This window comes from Ictalurus furcatus, chromosome 10, assembly GCF_023375685.1.
Source record: "Ictalurus furcatus strain D&B chromosome 10, Billie_1.0, whole genome shotgun sequence".
In the NCBI taxonomy this organism is placed as follows: domain Eukaryota; kingdom Metazoa; phylum Chordata; class Actinopteri; order Siluriformes; family Ictaluridae; genus Ictalurus; species Ictalurus furcatus.
The window spans coordinates 10,500,909-10,523,507 of NC_071264.1; the positions used below are offsets into that span (position 1 = coordinate 10,500,909).

General features: G+C 41.4%; 1 protein-coding gene across 2 annotated transcripts in view; it reads left to right on the top strand.

Moving 5' to 3' along the window:
- The window catches only part of adgrl2a (adhesion G protein-coupled receptor L2a), a 113,339-nt gene that overhangs the window by 81,318 nt on the left and 9,422 nt on the right, over positions 1-22,599 (top strand). Inside the window, exons 7-24 of one of the 2 annotated variants that reach the window (XM_053634008.1) lie at positions 1,835-2,134; positions 2,396-2,499; positions 3,028-3,213; positions 3,894-3,932; positions 8,794-8,977; positions 9,866-9,988; positions 11,277-11,482; positions 12,134-12,307; positions 12,513-12,722; positions 13,189-13,409; positions 14,494-14,560; positions 17,558-17,649; positions 18,579-18,623; positions 19,230-19,256; positions 19,947-20,115; positions 20,335-20,463; positions 20,951-21,047; positions 22,484-22,599. The exon at positions 22,484-22,599 is cut by the window's right edge and continues 13 nt beyond it. In XM_053634008.1, the coding sequence (XP_053489983.1) occupies positions 1,835-2,134; positions 2,396-2,499; positions 3,028-3,213; positions 3,894-3,932; positions 8,794-8,977; positions 9,866-9,988; positions 11,277-11,482; positions 12,134-12,307; positions 12,513-12,722; positions 13,189-13,409; positions 14,494-14,560; positions 17,558-17,649; positions 18,579-18,623; positions 19,230-19,256; positions 19,947-20,115; positions 20,335-20,463; positions 20,951-21,047; positions 22,484-22,599 (2,489 nt within the window). The remainder of the gene's footprint in view (positions 1-1,834; positions 2,135-2,395; positions 2,500-3,027; positions 3,214-3,893; positions 3,933-8,793; positions 8,978-9,865; positions 9,989-11,276; positions 11,483-12,133; positions 12,308-12,512; positions 12,723-13,188; positions 13,410-14,493; positions 14,561-17,557; positions 17,650-18,578; positions 18,624-19,229; positions 19,257-19,946; positions 20,116-20,334; positions 20,464-20,950; positions 21,048-22,483) is intronic. The other variant, XM_053634007.1, reaches the window with a different exon arrangement.

Below are 22,599 nucleotides of genomic sequence, written 5' to 3' on the forward strand. Positions count from 1 at the left end.
TTCATTGTCATAAAGAATTGTGAAAACTCACGCTTGTCAAGCGTAGGTTTGGCTCCCTAATGTAATATAATTTAATGTACATCTTTTAGTTTTTCTTGTGCTCCTGGTCAGAATTCTGTTAACAGAGCTTGTTCATTTTTAAATACTGAAAAAATTTGAAGATAGTGCTTCTTTAAGTACTAATAATTGACCATCATTGTACCCAAATAGAACAAAATGGGCAAATGCAAATCAAATAGTGAGACACTGGCAGTCAGTCTGCTTTCTATATTTTATTAGCAATAAGGATACACATATACCTTTGAATACCTTTCGTCCGTGTGGATGTGGGTTAATAATTTGGTGTATGTAACAAATGCGTCTCCGCTGGTCGTAGTAGTGATGCAGTAAATCTACACTTTGCTGGAGAAGCGTCAATAAATTCAAAATCTTAGGCAGCACAAACACAGTCCTGTAGTCCACCATCGTAGTTTTGAAGTACTTGCGCGCACGCCTATAGACTGAACACGTAATACTCGTGACGTCATCGTTTTAGCCGTTTCTCATTTTTGTACGTTTACACGTTGACGATAACGACATCGTTTTCAAACACTTGCATTTTCAAACCCGTTTTGAAAAGTTTGCGTTTTCAGGCCCCGAAAACGCCGTCGTCGTGTAAACGAACAGCCGTAGCGTTTGTATATAAACAGTTTTCCCTTTTTAATTGAAAACGTTGTCGTGTAAACGGCCCGTTAATGTACACTGTGAGTCTGGCAGAAACATTTCACTGGCAGTAGAATATCCAGCACTGTGTTATTTCCCCCAGCACGACAAGCAGAGAATGTACACATGTTGAGCGTCAGGAAGAAAAAATGGATTAGGAGTAATGAACATTCGAGTGTGTCAAGCAGAGCGTAGAAAAAAAAACCTGATCAGGGGAAACATCAGGCTTTTTGGGGTGGAGTGTCTGGAGCAGTTCTCTGCAGTCTGAATCGAACCAGAACTCTCCACCCGGTCAGTTGAGACTAATTCACAGTAGGTCATGACCAATCTCAAAGAGAAAGCTCTTTCACACACACACACACGCACACACTGGACCGGAATCTCTCACACTCTCTGGGGCTATTATCAGCAGGCTGCCAGACTAATCTGTTTCCATCCAGCTGGAAGTAGGAGATATTGGTCAGTATTTATTTAGATTTAAACATAGTGCGATTCAACAGGTCTGTGTTTTTTTTTTCCTTTCATTGTACACTATTTATGTACTTCAACAAGCTTAGTTTTTTTTTTTTTGGTCCCCCCCAGGAACTGCGTTTTATATAACTCCGAAATGTGGGCAGTGATTCACAGTGATTCATGAATTGGCAGCAGCAAAGGAGACTCTGACATTTATCAAAGCAGGGATGGCATTATTGACGTTTCCGCTTTCCTGACAGGATGCAAATTTAACTGCAAGAAATCCTGAACTTATTTTGTGACAGAAACCTTTATTTTCCAGTGCAGCATTTAAGACGAGTTGTAGCCAGTGCGTGTTTTTGTGTGCATTTCAAACCCCAGTGAGTGTTTTTGTCTTCTAAATGGATGTGCAATGTAAAAATACATGTTCCTTTGTTGAAATCTAATTGAGGATGCTTGGAAATAGCAGACACAAGCATTGTTGTTCCATCATTAATGCTTCTGCCATGTGCCTGGAATAAAATGTAGGTCATAAAAAAAATTGTCTCCATATTGCTCTTTTTCTAGAACTAAATTCAGAATCAGATATTTTCTGGCAGTTGAACTTGCATTACCTAAAAGGTATTTAAAAAAAAAAAAGACAGGTTATCATGAACTAAATTTATTTTCTTTCTTTCAGCCCCGCCTATCTCAGATGCCACCTCTGTGCCAGCGCCACCCCGAATGACAACCACCACAATGACAACAACAACAGCACAGCATAGAGGCCTAACCACAACCATAAACACTACAGGGACCAGGGTCGGCAACAAGCCCCCTAAACCCCCAGTGGCACCGTCCCGAACTACAACGCCTCCGTCCCTGGAGTCGTTCCCTTTGCCCAAGCGCTTCTGTGACAGCGTGGAGCGAAGGGACATCCTGTGGCCTCAGACACAGAGGGGCATGCTTGTGGAACGACCATGTCCCAAAGGAACCAGAGGTAAGTGTGTTTGCTCCATCATACGCAATTTAAAGGTATTTACAAGCACCATTAAGCAGAACACTTTTGAAGATGGGGTTTCTTTTAATTTTTTTTTTTATTTGGGAGTATTGTGTGTTTTCGAAAGAGGTTTTATAATAAAACTGTGGGCACCGTACAAACATGAAATAGCAGTGTACTAAATTCGATGCATAGATGTGATACCACAGAAACAAATACGTGTATGTAAGACATCGAGTCTAAATATTGTTTTATTTTCAGGCACCGCCTCCTACCTGTGCGTCCTCTCCACCGGGGCCTGGCACCCAAAAGGCCCTGATCTAAGCAACTGCACCTCTCACTGGGTCAATCAAGTGGCTCAGAAGGTTTGTATTAGTCCAACTACATGACACCAAACATACAAATATCCCTAATAGCTCAGAGAGTTTGCTGAGCTCACCGTCATGAATATAAAACAGTCCCCAGTGCCAAATTTTGAGCACACACTTCTTACTATCATTGGCTTAGATTGAGAAACGTAGCCTCAAGCTACCCAATAGGGCTCCCCGCTGCTCGATCTGATAACGCATCTTCTGAATGTGTGCTCTTAAAGGGCTAATGTGCTCTGCAAGCTGAAGTTCGAATGGGCTGCCATTAGACACAATGGACTGCCCACACCTCACGCGGCAGCAAAATGAACTTTTTTTTTTCCAAAGGAAAAAAAAAATAAACCCTGTCTAATGCGCACAGGATGTGTTATCAGTTTTTAATTACTAAGCGATGGCTCGTGGGTGCTGTTAGCGAAGCATATTTCCTCACAGCGTGAAGATGTCATAATTAGGGCCGAGAGGCCTGCAGACGCAGAATGATATTTCTCGGCTCCTGCTGCGCGGCTAATTTGCACAATCTTTCAGATCCGGAGTGGGGAGAACGCGGCCAACCTGGCCAACGAGCTAGCTAAGCACACCAAAGGGCCCATCTTCCCCGGCGACATCAGTTCCACCATGAGGCTCATGGAGCAGCTGGTGGACATCCTCGATGCCCAGCTGCAGGAGCTGAGGCCAAGTGAAAAGGACTCTACCGGAAGGAGCTTCAACAAGGTACACATGGATTTATCTTTGTCTTATAACTTATGTACTTTCTATTTGAGATTTAGGCACATGGAGCTGATTCAGCAACTACATGACGTTTACCCTCTGTTGTTGCACTTATTACTGAATACGTAAAAAAACACAGCAGTGTGGAAATTGAAAAACAACAGTATATCGTTTTTACTCAGAAGTCATAGAAATGATCAGAGGAGTTCTTTTTAAAAATCCATTCTCAATTCTCTTGATGTCGAGACAAATCAAAAGTTGTGCAGATTGCATTAGTGCGGGGTTTTTACCCAGAATTCATATTCACTGCAGGATTTTTTTCTTTCTTTATTGGTTCTCGGCTTGTTTCTACAAGCTTTTACTGAAAGATAATGAATATAATATTATTTCTGGTATTACCAGCGATAACTGTGACTTCAGAGGGTTAAATCCTCATTAAGCATTAGAAATTTGGCATACTACTGGCGTAATAGTCTGCAGTATATTGATTCTGATTTTTTGGCCAGACACCACCTTTCAAATTTGGCCTTAATGCACATAAGAGAATGAGCAATCGAAGCAGCTCATTAGTGTTGCTGAAGTCCATGTGGAACAGTTATTTGTGTCTGAGGGCCAGTGTTTTTCTAACGCTTTTCTTTCTTTCATCGGTCTTTTTGTCTTCTTTCTAATTAAAAAAAAAAAAGGTTCAAAAGCGAGAAAGGACATGCAGGGCATATATGAAGGTATAGTTATATATTTTTTCTTTTCTTTACATGTCCCTCCTCCCGCTCCTCCCTCCTTCCCTGCCACTGCTCAGCGGCATGTTTCCCTGCCATGTAGCCTCTCATTCTCTCCATCACTTGATGAATTTTTGATCTAGCAATGCCCTCCAAGCTCATGCCAGCTATACTGTGGCTTGGAACCATTCGCTCTTACTAATCAGTGCAGTTTGTATCCTGCTATGGTACATGGCAGTATGTGTCAGCATTTGATTTGCAGCTTGGCTGTTCATTGTTTCTAATCTGATCTTTAGTGGGAAAATGCACTGAGCACACGGGCTAAATCAGCAAATTATTTTGGTCAGTTGAACTTTTTTGCAAAGTACAAATATAAATATATATATACATTGATAGCGTGCACCGTACAGCAGCGTGTCGAGAGAGAATTAAGGCATGATTACAGTGCAGTATGTAACTGGACAGTGACACGGTTCTTGTTGGTTGGGCTTTCTATTCCAGCACATTGCCTTTTAAAGGAAAACATTAGCTGTGATATAAGATTGACTTAACCTGGCTTAAAGTTTCAATATAGCTCCTGCAATGATTACAAATTCAAATCAAGTTATTCCAGATTTCAAACCACAATCTTCAGAATCTCTCCATCAGGGTGGGGTGATGCAAATTCTCCATTCACGACATTTAATTAAATATTTCATCTCATTAAGGCTGTTCAAGACGTTCTACAGAGTGGGGAGTAAAAAATAAATGGCGGACGGCTTGGTTGGAGGAAAAGGGCAGTGATATCCTACTATTCGGTACTTGGTTTCACAACGTAAATGAATTGAATGCGTCTGTGTGATGAAAGGAACATCTGTAAAGGTGTAGTAAAGGGGCTGATTTAACACTAGCGTAACGCTAATCCCATGCACACCGAGGCCAGGCCAGTGTAAGTTGTGCTAAAATGTCTTATTGGCTGAATATTGACCTGTATTGAGTTCTTGTATTAGGAAAGGGAAGTGCAATGCTTACCAGCTAAGCAGTGAAACATGGTGGCATGGAACATGTATGGCTGCCACTGAGGCACCTGCCCTGAGCCTCATTGAGCATTACAGGCCTGGCAGGGTTTCTCAGCAAGCGGTAAACTTGACCATTTTGTTTAAGATTGTCCCTTTATCCAGTGACTTATGATCCTGTGGAAATGGGACAACTGTGAATAAAAAAAGAAGTGCAATTCCTATTTAGTTCATCCAATATAGGTGTGTTGTGGCTTCTTTGGCATTCAGAATCACATAAAGAGATGATGGACGCTTTCGAACAAACACAAAAATGACCTCGTTGTGCAGTTAATGCAAATTGGATGGCTTTGCAATCTTGCAGTAAGCAGCCCTTTATACTTTGTCCCAGATATGCTTTATTGGGTTGAGATGTGGAGGTTAAACAGACCACTAAAGCTATGAAAGAAAAAAGCTGTTATGCTCCTGCAACCATTCAGTGACAATACATGCCTTGAGATATGGTGCATTATCATGGTTTATGTGCAAGTGTGGATAAACTGTACGCATGGTGGGATGGATGTGTGCCAGGAAAACATTTCCTAGCCCATAGGCGCTGGTTCTCCTTTGGAGAAAATAAAGAGTTTCAGAGCGACAGCCGAGCAGTTTCCCGGACAAGTTACTCTTCTGCATTTTTCACCACACTACGGGGAGCATTACCATTATGTAAAATAACAGGAATTAAACAAATTGTATAATGATTGCCATTTTAACATGTAACAAAGGTAGACAAAAAAGCAGACATGCAGGAGGTTGAGCTTTTTGAGCCTGCTAACATTTACATGAATGTAATTTTTAAAAGCTTTTTAAGTGTTGTAGCAGCAGTCACAGAGTCACAAGGTTCAATTTCACACCTCAAGTCTATTTTTGCCATGGTCACAGATGGTATTTCACTAGACGCTTGTATGACATTCAGCACAGCGAGCTCCATCACAGTAACTCCTGGTCTGCAGCTGAGCACCAGCTCTGGGGCAGGAAATAAAAAGGTTCCTGGAACTATGACCCAGGAACTGGTGGGATCTTGCCTTGATTTCTCAACTCATTGGTACCATCGTGATACCTCGTCACACCCCCTGGTCTAATCCTTCCATCAGCATGATGCAAAAGAACTCTTGGTTTTCCTCAGCCCAGGCATCTTTCCCATGTTTCCTATTTCCCATGTAGTGGCCCATTTGGGACAGTGTCCCATAAGTGCTTCTGAGATGGCATTTAGCACAGAAGTGTTCAATCTCGGATGTGATTAGCCTAGTTGTGGCCCGGCTGCTTTCTTGCACAATTATTGCCATCGTGTTTTGACCTCTTTGACAAGCAGGTTTCATGCACAGCGCTTGCTGAACTATTCTTTTTTGCTCCGTTGTTAAAAATCCACTGAAATGGTTTTGTGTGAAAAGCTCAGGACGGCTGTTTGGGAGAGCAAAATGAATTAGACACTGACTAGACATTACTAGTCAGTAAGGTCACTTCCAATGCATAATTGAAGAATAATTGATGCTAGACATGCTAGGGATGGGCGATATCTTATATGGGTCGAAATTCTCCCCACAATAAGAATTCGTCTTCCCGAGATCATAACGATAAAGCCTAGTCGATGACATAGTTCTGTGCGACCCATGGCGGAAGGCGGACGTGAACCTGAGGAGGAGTTTATCGCTAATCGAGGAACTATCTCCACAATCTGAATCTGGTTTGGTTACATAAAATCAGTTTTACTTTTAGATCAATGTTTGTGTTTCTGAGGCTCTCAAGACTGCACACAGCTGTCACTTGTAGCTAAAAACAGTGCTGAACGGTACTATATTAATATCGTCACCGATATCGTTATCACAGTAAATACCGGAAAATATCGTGATATAGATTTAAGTCCATATCGCCCGTCCCTAAGACATACGCATCAGACTGATTTATACCATATGCCGTAGTTATGTCACATATGACTTCTATGTGATTGGTGAGAATCAAATAGGCGACTGAGTGCAGATAAATATCCTACGACATCTCTCACTTCAGAGTTTATTTAAAAAATAAGGTTTCATGTGTAATACAATGACAGTTTGTGTATACAATTGGGTCATTTCGTTGATGCTTGGTGTAAATCACACTTGCATCCTAATCAGTTTGTCACCTGTCGTACGTGGTCACGCATCAGTGGTGCTAACACAGCGTTTTTGGAGTGATAAAAAAGAGCTAAATTTACCAAAGAAGCAAGCAGACATGATGGGACTAAAGATGCTAAAAGAACAAAAAAAACGCTTGTGAGGTGAAGAGCTGCAGGAAACTGTAAACCCTGGTACTAGGAGTAACGAGCTGTTGGTAGTCAGACACCAGTGTCTGCAACAGCTAGCGGCAGGAGCCTGCAGGTATGAGTAAGAAAGATAGATGAAGAGCAGGAGTTTGGAGCCACATAGCAAATTGCAAAATCCCAAGTAGACTGCGGGAGACGTGCCTGTATTGTGGAGCAGTCTAGATAAATAAACAAGTTATTTTGCATTGCGCTATTGAGTTATTTGTGCAGTTCTAATGTTTTGTAAGGTCCAGGATTTGCTGGAAGTGCATAAGTCTGCTTGGGGTGTTTTTGAATAATTACTGATGAATTGTGCGGTCGACATCCCCTGACTCTCCCCCACAGTTTGTGTGAGTACCCCCTGCTAAAAACATCTTATCACTACTAGCCTTAAGCATATTAAAACTATATGCTGCAGGACTATGTCACAGCATTGAACACTAGCATCTTATGTTAGGCACTGAATTAGTTAGGTTCCCTGATTTTCTATTAAATCAGTGGTCCCCAAACTTTGCAATAATGCAGATTGGACAGCGGCGTATAGCATATTGTCGACGGGCCGCTGCGTCCACAGCGAAGGGGAGCAGGGTCAACCTTACAGGGCAGATTTAAATAAGTAAACTTAGTTTTGATGTTGATGTAACATTTGTGGTAATAAATTTAAGACACAAGGGTAACAGAGTATGTAGTTTATTGAGAATCACTATCATACACATCATACACTGGTGAGGGAGCAGGACCTGTTGGAGAATAATCTGTGGGTTAAAGGTAATATGGTGGTGTGTTTGTAGCAAAGCTACTATTGTCATCAGAGGAAAGAAGTTCATAGAAGAATAAACTGTGATTGACTGATTGTTTAGTGGAGATGGAGATGACGTGTGCTGGGTAGATGTGCTACTGATGCAGTCAAGCATTTATTCGGATAGATTGCGATGTGCTGCTTGTTGAGAAAGCTGGTTTCTGTCAATACATGACTGATTTATTTATTAAACTACAGTGTTTGTTTCCATGCGGGAAACATAGCGCTGCTGGATTGGATTGCTGTGGCCGGTACCGGTCTGCACCATGGTGGTCGGGAACACTTTTTGTGCAGCGTGCGACTTCATTGAACCCTTTGGTGTTTTGGAATGTTTTGATTAAAGGTATGTACTGGGTGTAAATACCTCCAAAATAAACCCTGGCATTCAGCACATACTACCTAGTGTCATCGTTTTATTTAAAAATGGTGCTGAAAGGACTGTGCTGAAGTACAGGGCCAAAACACTCAAAACTGTATTACTGTCCAGTTTCTCACAAACAGCATTTTATACTCGCGATTTTGTTTTTGTTTTTTCCTCTTTCTTTTCTTTTACTGATTATGCTTATGGTGGAAGGAATGTGCTTTTATGCAGATCAATTATAAAAAAAATTGATGAACAAAAACATAATGTTCATGGTGTTAAGGCATGCATGTTTGTTTTTCTGGGCATTGGCTACCTGGCAGTAGGATAAAGCAAAAGCTTTGAACCGCATTGTCATGAGTGCTGACATGGCGCTTCCTTTTCGGTTGCAGGCGATCGTGGATACCGTGGACAACCTGCTCCGGCCAGAAGCGCTGAAGTCTTGGAGAGGCATGAATATCACAGAGCAGACTCATGCTGCCACCATGTTACTGGACACTCTCGAGGAAGGAGCCTTCGTCCTTGCTGACAATCTAATGGAGCCCGCAATAGTGAAAGTGCCAGCTAGCAATATAAGTGAGTACTGCCAATAAACGTGGCTAATCTAAAATATGGCTTGCTCGCCACAATGGGATTTCGAGTCTAGACATTTCAGGAGCGTGTGCTCTTGTGTTTCTAAATACGAGTCATATCTGGATCAACTTGTGTCTGTTGCAGCGCTGAAAAATCCATGTTTCATTTAATTAAATGCTAGTTGGTCATTTGGGATGTGACCTTAGAACGACAGACAGTGAAGCGTACTGTTGTGTTTAAGCTACTGAGGCCACTTTACACTTTAAAAAAAAATACCCAAGGCCAAAGCTCCGACGGTGTAGGATTGCACGACTACCACAAAAGACATAAAAAAAAATATGTTTTCCAAAGTGGTTTTGTCTGTCACTGAAAAGAATGAATACATTTTCAGAAACAGTGCAGCCTGATGTTCGTTGATGTCTCATGATCTGAGCAATGACTTTTGTAGCTTTTCAAGGGCATGAAATGCACCTGCAGTCACGAAGTCAGTAATTACTATCAGCCTTGATAAATGGACGTAGGTGGTTACAATCAGAGGGTAATTGTTTGTACCTGGTATTTTGCACTCGGAGAGTGAATTTCCCAAACATGCGTATGCAAAGAGATCATCACAATTTTGATATTTGATTTTATTATATGCGCTAAAATTCCCTTGCGTTTGTTTAGTCCATTTTAATGGTAGACCTTGATGGTGATGGCGCCAAATAAAGTTCGTAAGTTAATTGAATTCATCTTGCAGGTGACTTTTAGTTGCTCTTTTTGTATGAAAGCATGTTGAGCTACATTTTGTACAATGTAGGCATGGTGAGATACAAATAAATTAGAAACCCTCAGTACAAAATGTTTTTTTTTGTTTGTTTGTTTGTTTTCTCTCTCTCTCTTTTTACCTAGTCCTGGATGTGTATGTGCTGAGCACAGATGGCCAGGTGCAGGACTTCAAGTTTCCCCAAAGCAGCAAGGGTGGTATATCTATCCAGCTGACAGCCAATACAGTTAAACTGAACAGCCGGAATGGTAAAAAAAAAATAAAATACACACACACACACACACACACACACACACACACAGATAGAGAGAGACACAGAGCCACACAGACACAGTGATAGCATTGGTAAAAGAAATGCTTATAAAGCATGAGCAGTGTTAAATGCCACTGCATGTGTCAGGGTTTTATTATTATTTTTATTATTATTACATTTTTTCAGTGTGTTTCATTCTACAAATATGCACCTGCAGTTCTGGCATAGGTAACTTGTTTCAGGTGTCTTCGTTCAGATTACTGCTTGAAGATTACTTCTTCAAAAGCATGCCATTTGAACGTCGCCTATTTCGGACTGGTCTGAAAATAAATGTGTAATAAATGTGTATCTAGAAAACTTATCACAGAAAAATTAAGTGGGTTTTCTGGAGAAGCAAATATGCCTGGACAAAACATTTATCATTAGATAAGCTGTGTGTGTATGTATGTGTGTGTGTGTGTGTGTGTGTGTGTAAATCTTTGATGTAATCTTGTATTTCAGCAGTCACATTATGTTAACCGCAGCTAGGAAGCCAATCTTAACAGGGTTGAGTGGAATTTATACAGTGAATGACCATATTGAATGTCCATATCATATTGTCAATTCTGTTTGTTTATTTCACACAGCTGTGTTCTCTCCATTGTGTCAGTTTTAATTATTTTGTTATTACATATCAGTTATGTATTTAAAAAAAAAAAAAGAGAGAGCGAGAGACTTGGTCTTTATGAGAGGTGTTGGTCTTTATGTTTTTTTTTTTTCTTTCTGATGCCAGTTGAACCCATTGCTTCTGTAGTGTGTGCGCAGGGCAATATGTTTCTTTTCCTTCAGGAGCACAGCACACCAACTTATTGATTTCAGACTTATAACACAGCACTGACGCCATCCCTTAGGCGAGACTGTCTAAAGACTTTTAGTCGTATTAATAACGCTGGAACGGTGGGCATGACTCGGCATATCTAGGGAGCTCCTGGATATCAGCAGTTTTAGCTCCGATATTGCAGCCCTGTCTGAAGCTGTTCGTCTCACATCTTCTCCTGTAAACACCTTTCTTTTAAATAACGTTCCTGAACTTTAGCTCTGCGTCTCTCGCTGCTGACGGCTTCTCACTTCATTTATAGGGCTACAGAGCACCAAGCGGAATTCTGTACACATGCAAATGCTCTCCATATAATAATAATAATAATATTAATAATAATGATACATACCTGGGCTGCGGAAACCTAAATCTTCATAAATCAGTGACTAACCGCTTTCATGTTGTTTTCATTTCTTTTAATGTACAGGTGTTGCCAAGTTGGTGTTTGCTCTGTACAAAAACCTGGGCCAGTTCCTGAGCACCGAGAATGCGACAATCAAACTGGGCAGCGAGGCGAGCGGCCACAACCTCACCGTGGCCGTAAACTCAGATGTCATAGCTGCCTCAATCAACAAGGAATCCAGTCGAGTCTATATAACCGAGCCAGTGATTTTTACCCTGGAACACATTGATGTGAGTCCCAGAACTAAACAAACACACGAGGCAGACAGAGAAAAAAAAACCAAGGAGATTGTAAACTTTTCCTCGTTTTTAAATACCCTGCGAGGTCAGAGAGGAGTTTGTTAAAGCCACTGAACATGAAATTAACTAAGAATGAACTGTTGATTATTAGGGGGTCTTGACGAAATTCCCAATGAATACTAATTTGTTTGTCGACATTAGGATCTAAATGATACAATTTCCCCCGCTTTTTTTTTTTCCGATTGGAAAATTAACTCGCAGATTAGCCAGACAGTGTGGGATGAAATTACCAGAAGACCAATTATCATTTGTCTTTTAAAGTGGTCAGAAATGCTCCCAGAGGAAGCTTCTGCTTGATTTTTTTCCTCTCTATCAAAGTAATTGTGTGATTTTCACAGACATGCCTTAAAACCATTATACTCTCTATTAGAAGCTCATATAATCAATGGTCCCACGCTCGATTTCTCACTTCTTTCGCAACGGCACTGCAAACTGAGTGCTCTACAGTTTGTTTGTTTGTTTGTTTTTCCAGACGATTTTTAAAGAGAAGAATTAATGCTTTATAATTTATGTGTCCAACAACATGAATAATTTGTCTTCTTTTTTTTTTTTTTAATTCTTTTTTTTTTTTTTTTCTGTCAGATGCAACACTATTTCAACTCAAACTGCTCCTTTTGGAATTACTCAGAAAGGAGCATGATGGGATACTGGTCCACACAAGGCTGCAAGCTTGTTAAGTCGAACAAAACCCACACAACATGCTCGTGCAGCCATCTAACAAATTTCGCCGTCCTTATGGCTCATCAGGAAATGCTGGTAAGATCATATCGGAAGGAATCGACGGTCCGGTAACCCCCTCACCCTGTTATTTGTCGAACAGATATACAATACAGGCTGTGTTTGTAGCTCTTAGGAAGCTAGAACAGATGGTTGTGGCACACATGATGTATCATTGCCTTGGCAAAACATTTTATTCATCTCCTCCCTATATGTCCACTCCTTCCGTCCTGTCTTTCTCCAGGGCCCAGGCAGAGAGCACAAGCTGCTGCTGACGGTCATCACTCGCGTGGGCATTGTGGTCTCACTTGTCTGCTTGGCCATGTGCATCTTCACATTCTGCTTCTTCCGTGGCCTGCAGAGTGACAGAAACACCATCCACAAGAACCTTTGCATTAACCTCTTCATTGCCGAACTCCTCTTCCTAATTGGCCGCAGTGTGACAGAACTCAGGGTAGGCTCTGAGGGTGAACCATTGATTTCTGTGACTCAGTTATTTCTGTCCTACATCATGTCACACCAGGATGTCTCTTCCTCCAAGAGAAAATTTAAACAATGTCATTTTTTTCAGCGGCAGTGCAGGAAAGCAGTGAGACATAGTCAGCATGTTTGATTACTTGCTTCGTCATGTTCTTATTTTTTTTTCCCCCTGTTCAACATGACTGTATGCACTTTTTATATGGATTTGGTTTCTGAATCAGAAGTATTCAAACCGTTAGTGCAGTATTGTTAATAGGTCCGTATGTGATGTTTTAGAGCTCCATTTATATTCCTTTAAATCATTTGAACGGGAAACAAGCTCTACATAATGACTTTTTTTCCGTTCAGCCCTTGTTTATGTCAGTGCAGAATATAACTTTTGTATCTTTTTAACGGTAGAGGTCGTGTTTCTCATGCTGTGATGTTTGTGCGTGTCACAGATTGGTTGTGCGATCATCGCTGGGATCCTGCATTATTTCTTCTTGTCCTCTTTTGCTTGGATGTGTTTGGAGGGAGTTCATCTCTATCTTATGCTCGTGGACATCTTCGAGAGTGAATACTCACGGAAGAAATATTACTACGTTTCGGGCTACCTGTTTCCCGCCATCATCGTGGGCGTGTCCGCGGCTGTGGATTATGGGAGCTATGGAACAGAGAAAGCGTGAGTGAACGCAGAGATTTGCTTTTAACCCGGTGTTTAAGCTTTCTCGTACACAAGGAGCGCAGTCTGCAGCATAGATGAGCTAAACGCGCACACACACACACACACACACACACACACACACACACACAGAGTAAATCTTTAAGAGGACACCTGAAGTGACTGTGGTTTTTATCGGCTCAAAAAGCCTCTAGCGAGCTCTTGTTTGTAAAACACTCTCTAACAGAGACAAGTGCTGCATGGGAAGGCTTTTACACAGATTAATGATAGTGTTTTAGCTCAGGCTAGAGGTACTAAGGGCTCCTGTATATGTGTGTGTTAATGTGTGCCTAAAACAGGTCACAATGCCATGTCTAAGCTATTTCTTAAGCATGGCTTAAGGTAGTAATGTAACTCATACACAGTTCTACAGAGAAATATATGGAAAATGAGGGCTTATGCTTGAGCCTGGGGGGCAGTGTGTGTGTGTGTGTGTGTGTGTGTGTGTGCGTGTGTTTCTATATCTTGGTGGGAACCACAAGGTCAAAATTGTCAGATATAGCTATCCTTGTGGGGACATTTGGCTGGTCCCCATGAGGAAAACTGCTTTTGAAGCTGCATTAATAATGTCAATGGGATGTCCTCACAAGTGAGGATAGTAAGACAAATGTGTGTGTGTGTGTGTGTGTGTGTGTGTGTGTGTGTGTGTAATGTCTTCTGTGGTTTCTATTAGCACAATGTAAGTTTGCACTAATTTAGGTAATCAATATTTCCTCCGGAGGTCACAGACAAGAGCACCTAGATACTTTTACAGACAATTACCATCTTTGAGCTGCATTTAACAGTAATGTATACACTGGCTTGCCAAGCCTACAACATCGTAATGTGATCCACACCAGACAATGTGCTGTCTTAGTGAGGAATAGTGTTCTCTTTTTTCCCTCCCATCAATCCTTATCAAGAGATGACATTGCTTTCAAAATAAATGATATATATATATATATATATGTGTGTGTGTGTGTGTGTGTGTATATATATGTACATACTATATATCGCAACCCGAATTAGGTTTTTAATACGTCTGGTGGTCTGTTCCTCTGTGTAGATGCTGGCTGAGATTGGACAACCACTTCATTTGGAGTTTTATTGGACCTGTTACCTTCATCATTATGGTATGTTCAGTCTTATTCTTGCCTCTGTTTGCATATGCATCTGCATTGGAATGTGAGTGCATACCAAGTGGGAATAAGAGAAAAGAAAGGACCTGGCCAGAATTATACACCTCATAGTTTAAACAATAATTGACTTCTCCAAGCCAGTGACAGATGCTGGGACAAGAAGCACCACGGCGTGAAAACATCAAGCCAGGCCGCCTTTGTTATTTCCCTGGCTTGATTCAGCCGATCGTAGCGCTTCGATTTATGCGCAGATCAGTTCAGTCTCAACACACCCAGTCAATGTAACCCCAGTGTAGGAGAGAAGCACTGTGAAAGGCTAGTGTGAAAGGTCTGAGTAATGTTTTTGTGGGAATAATTGTACCATGATGCAGAGAGACTTTCACAACAGAGCATTAAGGTATCATTTTATCTGCAAAAAAATGCCCAGCATGCTAGTGAATTCCTAACATTATATGGCACACAGAGATATTCTTTTCTTTCTTTTTTCTCTAGCATGCCTTTTCGAAAAGTAGGTGATAACTTTCTCTGATGGTACAGCGCTCTCAGCAGCATTTCTATAGTTGGTTTTGAGGAACGTTCAGGCGAAGGGCATATATGACGTATCATAATGACACAGCTGCTGTTCAAGCATGCAGTTATTTACTGGTTATGACTTCGCTGCCTACAAGTAGATTGCTGAGGCAATGCAGCAAAAGGCCTGTGGGGAGCCGAGAAATAGAAGGATATAGAAAAAGAGAGCGTGAAAAAGGAGAGCGAGATTCTAGCAGGTGGTATTTACATGAGCTGTTTGGCTTTAGAGTTCTGCTATCTATTGGTTCTCTCTCGCTAATCTTTGTCCTGGGTCAAACCTCGTCATCCTGAAAATGAAGACAGGAGGTGGCAAAGGTGGAGGAATGTTTGACCAAGGCCAGGTTCATTATGCGCAGATGACATGACCTCCTCAAATGCTGTCAAACGCTGAGATTACAGTAATGGAAAGTGCTGCTTGTCTTACAGTAGCGGGGGGGAGACTCTGGTTCATGTGGCAGGACACGTGCTGAAAGTTATCAAGCACTGAAAAGAAAAAAAGCAGAGCAGCGACCACTAAAGAATACGCTCCACTAACAAGTTGCAGATTAGACATCCCCCTGAGTTGAAAGCTCTACAAAGGGCTCTTTGCCGAGGCATGTGGGAGACTCTCATTTAGCCACTTCTCTGCCAGGAACCATATGCCGGTTTGATGTATGTGTTGGCAACAGCTCTGATTACCAGAATCCGTGTTCCAGTCATCTTCAACACAAGGCCCGTGCCCCTTACGAAGCTGATTTATTGTTGAGGACTCATGCAGCAGGACTCGCGGTTCTCAAGGAGTTGTCGCAGCCCATTTTCCCAGTTGACAGTGTGAGATGAAGCACAATGGCTGCGAGTTCTCCAGGGAATCGCTGGGACCAAGGTTTCCCCCTAAACCCATGACCCTATTTCTATTAACACAGTGTACATTTATACTAATAGAAATAGGGTTTCTCAGCAAATTGGCTTTGTCCTTGTCAAGAAGAAAAGCGGTTTGGGAGGGGGGAAGGGAAAACGCACACAAAGACAATCTCATTATTCAACGGGCAACACTTGCAGCAGCCTGATTTTAGAGAAGAAAAAAAAAAGAGGAAAAAAATACAACGCTTCTGCTGAATCAAGCTTGAAAGGCCTAGGGTGGTCTTTTAACTTTGAAAAACAGTGCTCCTTCTTCATTGCTCTTTAAAAGCGGTAGTTCCTGGAAGCTTTTGGAAGCGTGCAGGCAGCCAGAGGTTGGCCTGCTCTGGGACACCAAGGGCCATTAGATCTATGTAAAGAAGGACATGGAAGTAATGAGTGGTCTCGAGGCATCGGATCATGACGCGTCGTGAGCTGTTTGCATCATCCGGACAGCTCCATCTGCACCTTTAATATTTCATCCGGTTCATGCAGAGTTCACTGGGCACACACGCCGACTCCCACAGCGCGGTAAAAAGCTTTCTCCACAGCACAGCTCAGGGCCTTCTATATGGAGAAAGAGAAGAAAGAGAGAGAACAGCTCTCACAAAGGTAGCGGAAGCCCCAGGGAGGGCAGCAGGGAAAGTGATTTGGTGGTGTGTGCTGGCCGAGAGGGTCGAGAGTGTATGCTTGCCTTGCTCCCCATGCACACACTCCCTCTTCACCTGTCTCATCAGATCCATGTCACCACTCCAGGCAGTGTGAGAGTGCATGAAGGGCATTTCAGTACACTGGAGTCACGCCAGTGCCACCAACGAATACGTCACACCAGCATCACGGCAATCTGCCAAAAGGGCCCATACATTGGGGTTTTTTTTTATTTTGTTGTTCTCATCTTATCCCTTCCTTCATTCTATCATTGGCATTTGTGTCCTGTCACTGACTCCTGTGTAACAGCTGCTGAAGTGAGGGAGGAGGTGTATTGATTATCTCTGCTGCTGTTCGAGCGCAGTGTACAAATCAATTGTGTGGCACCGAAAAAGCAAGTTGCCATGTTGAAGCTTATTTCGCCCCAGCTAGCGGTGGTGTTCATGAGCGGCGCTACGGATATGCTATTTTTTCAGCGTTCACAGGACATGCCATGCCACATTATAAAAAGATCGTGCAACCTCAGCCGTTTTTGTGTATGTATGTGGACATGAGTGTGAGAACACAAGAGCGTGAGTCATACAGAGATATACTATTCATTCATTCATTCATTCATTCATGCGTTTTCGAACGTGGCTCCATTTACATATTTAAATAATGTTTGTCTCCTGTTGTTTTCACTTCCCTCTTAACAGTGCTTGTTGTTTATCTTGCAGTGTGCTGGATTTTGATTCATCTTTCACACCCTTATCAATATAGAATCACCCAGCAGTTGGCTCCAGCAGTTTCACTCGGGCCGGCTGTTTTCCGCGAATGCCTCAGATGAAACATTTCTGTCTTTTCATTTCCGAGTGTTATCTCCATTTATTAACACAGGCATTAACTCTTTTCCAACAGCTTAATCTCATCTTCCTGGTCATCACAATGTACAAAATGGTGAAGCACTCTACTTCATTGAAACCAGACTCCAGCAGGTTGGAAAACATAAAGTAAGTGAAGCTGTTCCGAGTTTTGATATTTCCTCAGTCCAAAACTGTTTTCTGTGTAGTTCATGTTCTGAAAGATTATGTAATAGAAAGGACAGAAGAAATTCATTCTCTCTGCCTTTTTGGGAATGTCAGCTATGTCCAGAATATCTCTGAAAGATGACATCACTGACAGAATAATATATAAGAAAAAAAATACTTTGTTTTGTGTGTTATTTTTAGATTCCAGTGCTTTGATAGTGATTATATAAGTCTCCTTATAGTGTGTGTGTGTGTGTGTGTGTGTGTGTGTGTGTGTGTGTGTGTGTGCAGCAGAGAGAATGAACAGCATTCCCATGTGTTTCATTTGGAAAATAACAGAACCAGTTTGAATAATAGGAAGGGGAATATGTCTGCGTAGTTCACTCTCTGGTCCTGCAAGTGTGCTTATTATTTAGTTTAATGTTTAGTAATAGCATTTAAACAGACCTCCATTTTCAAAAGGTCCGTCCTAGTTTGCTCAGACAAAAAATGCTGAGTTTCATCAGAAGTGACTGACAAGGTTTTACAGTGATGGAATAATGAAAAAAAAAAGAAGAAGAAGCAAACAAATGAATAAACAAAATGAATGCGATCCAGATTTCTCAGACGTATATGTTACACAGTGTTTTTGATGATTTTGCTTGTACCCTGTCAGAACTCTTTTTTTTTTATTTGAGCTTGCAGGGCCAAGGATCGTAGCCTACATGGCATTGGAAGCACTATTTGCATGCTGCATGTGGAGAGAGCTAATCTGTGGCATCTCCTTTCTTTTCTCTTCCCGTTTTTTCCACATCTACCCCCTCCCCCTCTCTTTATCTTTCTGTCTATATCTCTTGCTCTCTCTCTCTCTCTCTCTCTCTCTCTCTCTCTCTCTCTCTCTCTCTCTCTCACCCTGCTCTTACCCAAACCAGTAATTATCGCGTTTGTGATGGCTACTATAATACCGATTTGCCTGGGTAAGCTCTTACCATATATCACAACCTACGACGGCCACTCATAAAACGTTAGCGCCACTGTAAATGTTTCATGGCAGAAATATATATATTTATATATACGGGCCCGTTTCCAATGAAATTTCACTAGACCCCTCTCTTGTCACATGGACCTGTTTTAACCGTTATTGTTTGTATAGCTGTGCTCACATATTACATGTTGAATAAATCAAATGTTTCTAGATTGCTGTTTAGTTGAAAAGGGAAGTATAGGCGTAACACAAGAAGGCCCACTATGACTGTAAATCTTTATTACAGTACTGCTATTGTCTGACTCACTTCAAAGCATATGTTCCACATTTGTACAATATCTTACGCTATGTAAGTGAATTGGCTTGGCACAATGTACAGTTTCCAGCCTCATCATTTTAACATACAAAAAAAAAACCCAAAAAAAACGATAATGATCATCATCTTTCCTCTGACCCTGCCAGCTTCATCTCTTTGCAATTTCCAGCTTCACAGTTTGCTTTTTTTTATTTTATTTTTTTATCTTTTTTCTTTTTTAAACTGGACTGTGATCTGTCTGACCCGATTTTGTCTCTCTTCCCTGCTTACCACGCTCTCTAGCTATGAAGATAATAAACCATTTATCAAGTAAGACCGTCAGCTAGACGTTTCTTTCTCAGCCTCGTAGTTCCCCTTTCATCGCTCTGCCACTCTCGTCAATCTGCCTCTGACCTTCCAGCTCCCTCATCCTCAGTTTAAAATGCCCATTCTCCATGTTTGTCAGTGCTCTTATCCGCCAGCAAGGGTGTCTGAAGGTTCCCTTGAATCTTCACACACCACGCCTCCTTTCTCCTTTTTCAGTTCCTTTCTGTCCTCTAACTCTATCTCTTTGGTTCCTTAGCTAGCCAAGACGTGTTGTCAACGCCAAACGATTGCAGTCCTCAAGTGCAATATTCCTTCTCTCCTCCTTCTAAATGCAGCTCAAAGTGACGTTCCTTCACGTAGTAGTGTGGCACACACCAAATTCCCACACTCTAAATATCTTAATATATGACTGAGAACCAGATTGATACTTGTGCATATTTATTCATTTCTTATTTATTCAAATCTCGGTTTTGTTCCCTCACATTTCCCATTTCTCCCAGCCCCCGGGTCAAATAATATGGACCTGTTTTTAAAAACTTTATTGCACCATATATGTTTATCCCCCCTCCTTTTTTTTCTTTGATGTTTTACTAGATGTCTTACTTTCGAGCCATCATCAGTGCCTATTTTAAAGCCTCGCGTTTTTCGGCACCTTGCAGGCTCACAGTTGGTGTTATGTGTCTGTGTTTGCAGGTCCTGGGTTCTAGGAGCGTTTGCCTTGCTGTGTCTTCTGTGTCTTACCTGGACCTTCGGTTTGTTATTCATCAATAGCGAATCCGTCGTGTTGGCCTATCTCTTTACCATATTCAACACCTTCCAGGGAATGTTTATCTTCATCTTCCACTGTCTGCTTCAGAGAAAAGTGAGTGTTGCTCATTTCTTATAGAATCTGCTTTTTATTTTTTTTATTTTTTATTAAAAACGGTACATTTTATATATTATCTTAGGTTGCCTATTAAAAATGTATCTCTAAATGAAATCTAGAGCACATGTGTAATATGCACTGCCCCAGGTTGATGAAATTGGGTATAAGAGCTGTTGAGTTCAAATTCGGGAACCCAAAGGACACTTTGAATTGCAGGTTCGTCGAGAGTACAGCAAATGCCTCCGCCACACATCTTGTTGCAGCAGCTTGCCAAGTGAGAGCTCCCACAGTTCCACAAAGACAGCAACAACAAGGACAAGTGCACGCTACTCCTCCGGCACTCAGGTAAGCTCAGTACACGGCGCCTACAAGAACCAAGCTGACCCAGTTTCCTATAGGTTTCAGGTAGAGACGAAGCGCATTGTGAATAGAAAACAAGATTGTGAATTGCAGGCTGAAACGATAACATAAAACGCATATTATCTGTAACCTAGGATGATTCTACTACGGCATGCAACGAAGAATTGCATTGATTTTTAAAGCATTCTGACGGATGATGTTTTTTGTTTTGTTTTTTCTCTGTACACGCTCCCGAATATCGAACTGTATCTGAAGTTGAAATATTTTGTAGATAATTTGGGAGATATGTAATAGAAAAAGGGGAATGATTTTGGTAAAACAACACCTCTTGGATTTCAGGGTTATGATACTGGTAGGATGTCAGTTAAAATGATTTTGTTATAGAGAGAGAGAGAGAGAGTAAAGAGATATCTTTCTCTTACTGCCAACAAAGTGAGCCAACGCTTAATTGCTGTCTTTGTTAATCTAACAGAGCCGAATCAGAAGAATGTGGAACGACACTGTAAGAAAGCAATCGGAATCCTCCTTTATCTCAGGGGACATCAACAGCACATCAACCCTCAACCAAGGTTAGTCAGAAACCATTGATGCTACATTAGAAGCATTTTAGTCTCTTAAGCTCTTTTGTGAACGAATACGTCCCTTATTAATTCAGAGCTAGGGATGTTAGGTTATGATGTTTCCTTTGCCAGTAAATGTTAATGGACACTTTGTTTATCAGTACTAAACTACAGATGGGTGACGAATTAAAGGGAAAACAATCTAAGGTGTGATAGAAAATATAGGTCTGTTAGAGACCGTTCCCATCAGGATAGGATAAACATGATCAGTCAGAATAAGTCTGTGTTGATTTGGAAGGACCCTTCCCTTTAAGGCTGCATGACCATATAGCATAACAGAGCCACTGAGGAGTTTTTTTCCCTTTAATTTGTTACTCATTTGTGCATGTTGTAAGGTCTAGAAGAAGGTAGCCTTGTTCGGTGTGTGTGTTTAAACTAAAAACCACATCCTAGAGAAGAAGTGCACATTTTAAGTTCATAAGCTCCTTTGCTCCTAACACACACCCAGGCACATCAATTAATCAAGATGTACAATCACCTAGTGGATGCTATTTGAAGGACTTAGAAAAAAATGTCATTTATTATTTAGCCAGGGCACAAATGTATGATGATGAGAAGATGATGTTCAACTCTAGCTGACCCGAGTGGTAAGGTTGTGTTCCTCAGTCATCGCTTTGGCTTGCTCTAAAATGCTAAAACAGTCCTTCATGCATGCATAAGTCAGGAGAGGCTGACATTCTTTTCCTCTCTTCATGCTTCTGTTCCTCTGCACTGACTGAGACAACAAATACTTCAGAAAAGAGGTTTTTTTTTTTTTAAACTGTCAGTCTCATGAGTGAAAATTAAATTCCAAAATGAACACAGTCACTCATGAAATGAGATGCTTACCAATTGGTATCATCTGTCCAGATAAATGTCAAGATTTTTAAAAGCGGGTAGATCCTTTTCCTCTTACAATGGAACTGGCTTGCGGTAGTAATGATAATGATTGTTGATCATATATACATATTTGAAATTCACACAGTGAAATTCTTTTCTTCGCATACCCCAGCATGTCAGGAAGTTGTGGTCAGAGCGCCGGGTCAGCCATGATACAGCGCCACTGGAGCAGAGAGGGTTAAGGGCCTTGCTCAAGGGCCCAACAGTGGCAGCTTGAACCCCTGACCTTCCGATCTGTAACCCGTTAACTGCCAAGCCACCGCTGTCCCGCCATGTTAGATTGATAATATGATGGCAACCAGGCAGCTCAGTAATAATTATCCTGTCATCATAACAAATAAAAGAATTAATAAATAAAACACTGATTCTGCAAATATTATATAAGATGTTTCATAATAAATGAGTGATAATGTGCCAGCTTTTATTCAACATTAAATAGTATGAGAGCTTATATTCTTGTACATGTGCTCTGAACTTATATCTTCTCCTCTGTCTTGCTGATCCAGGAATGACGGCCAATTATCTACTAACAAACCCTCTTCTACGACCCCAAGGCACTAACAACCCATACAATACCTTACTGGCCGAAACGGTCGTATGTAACACTCCTACGGCTCCCGTC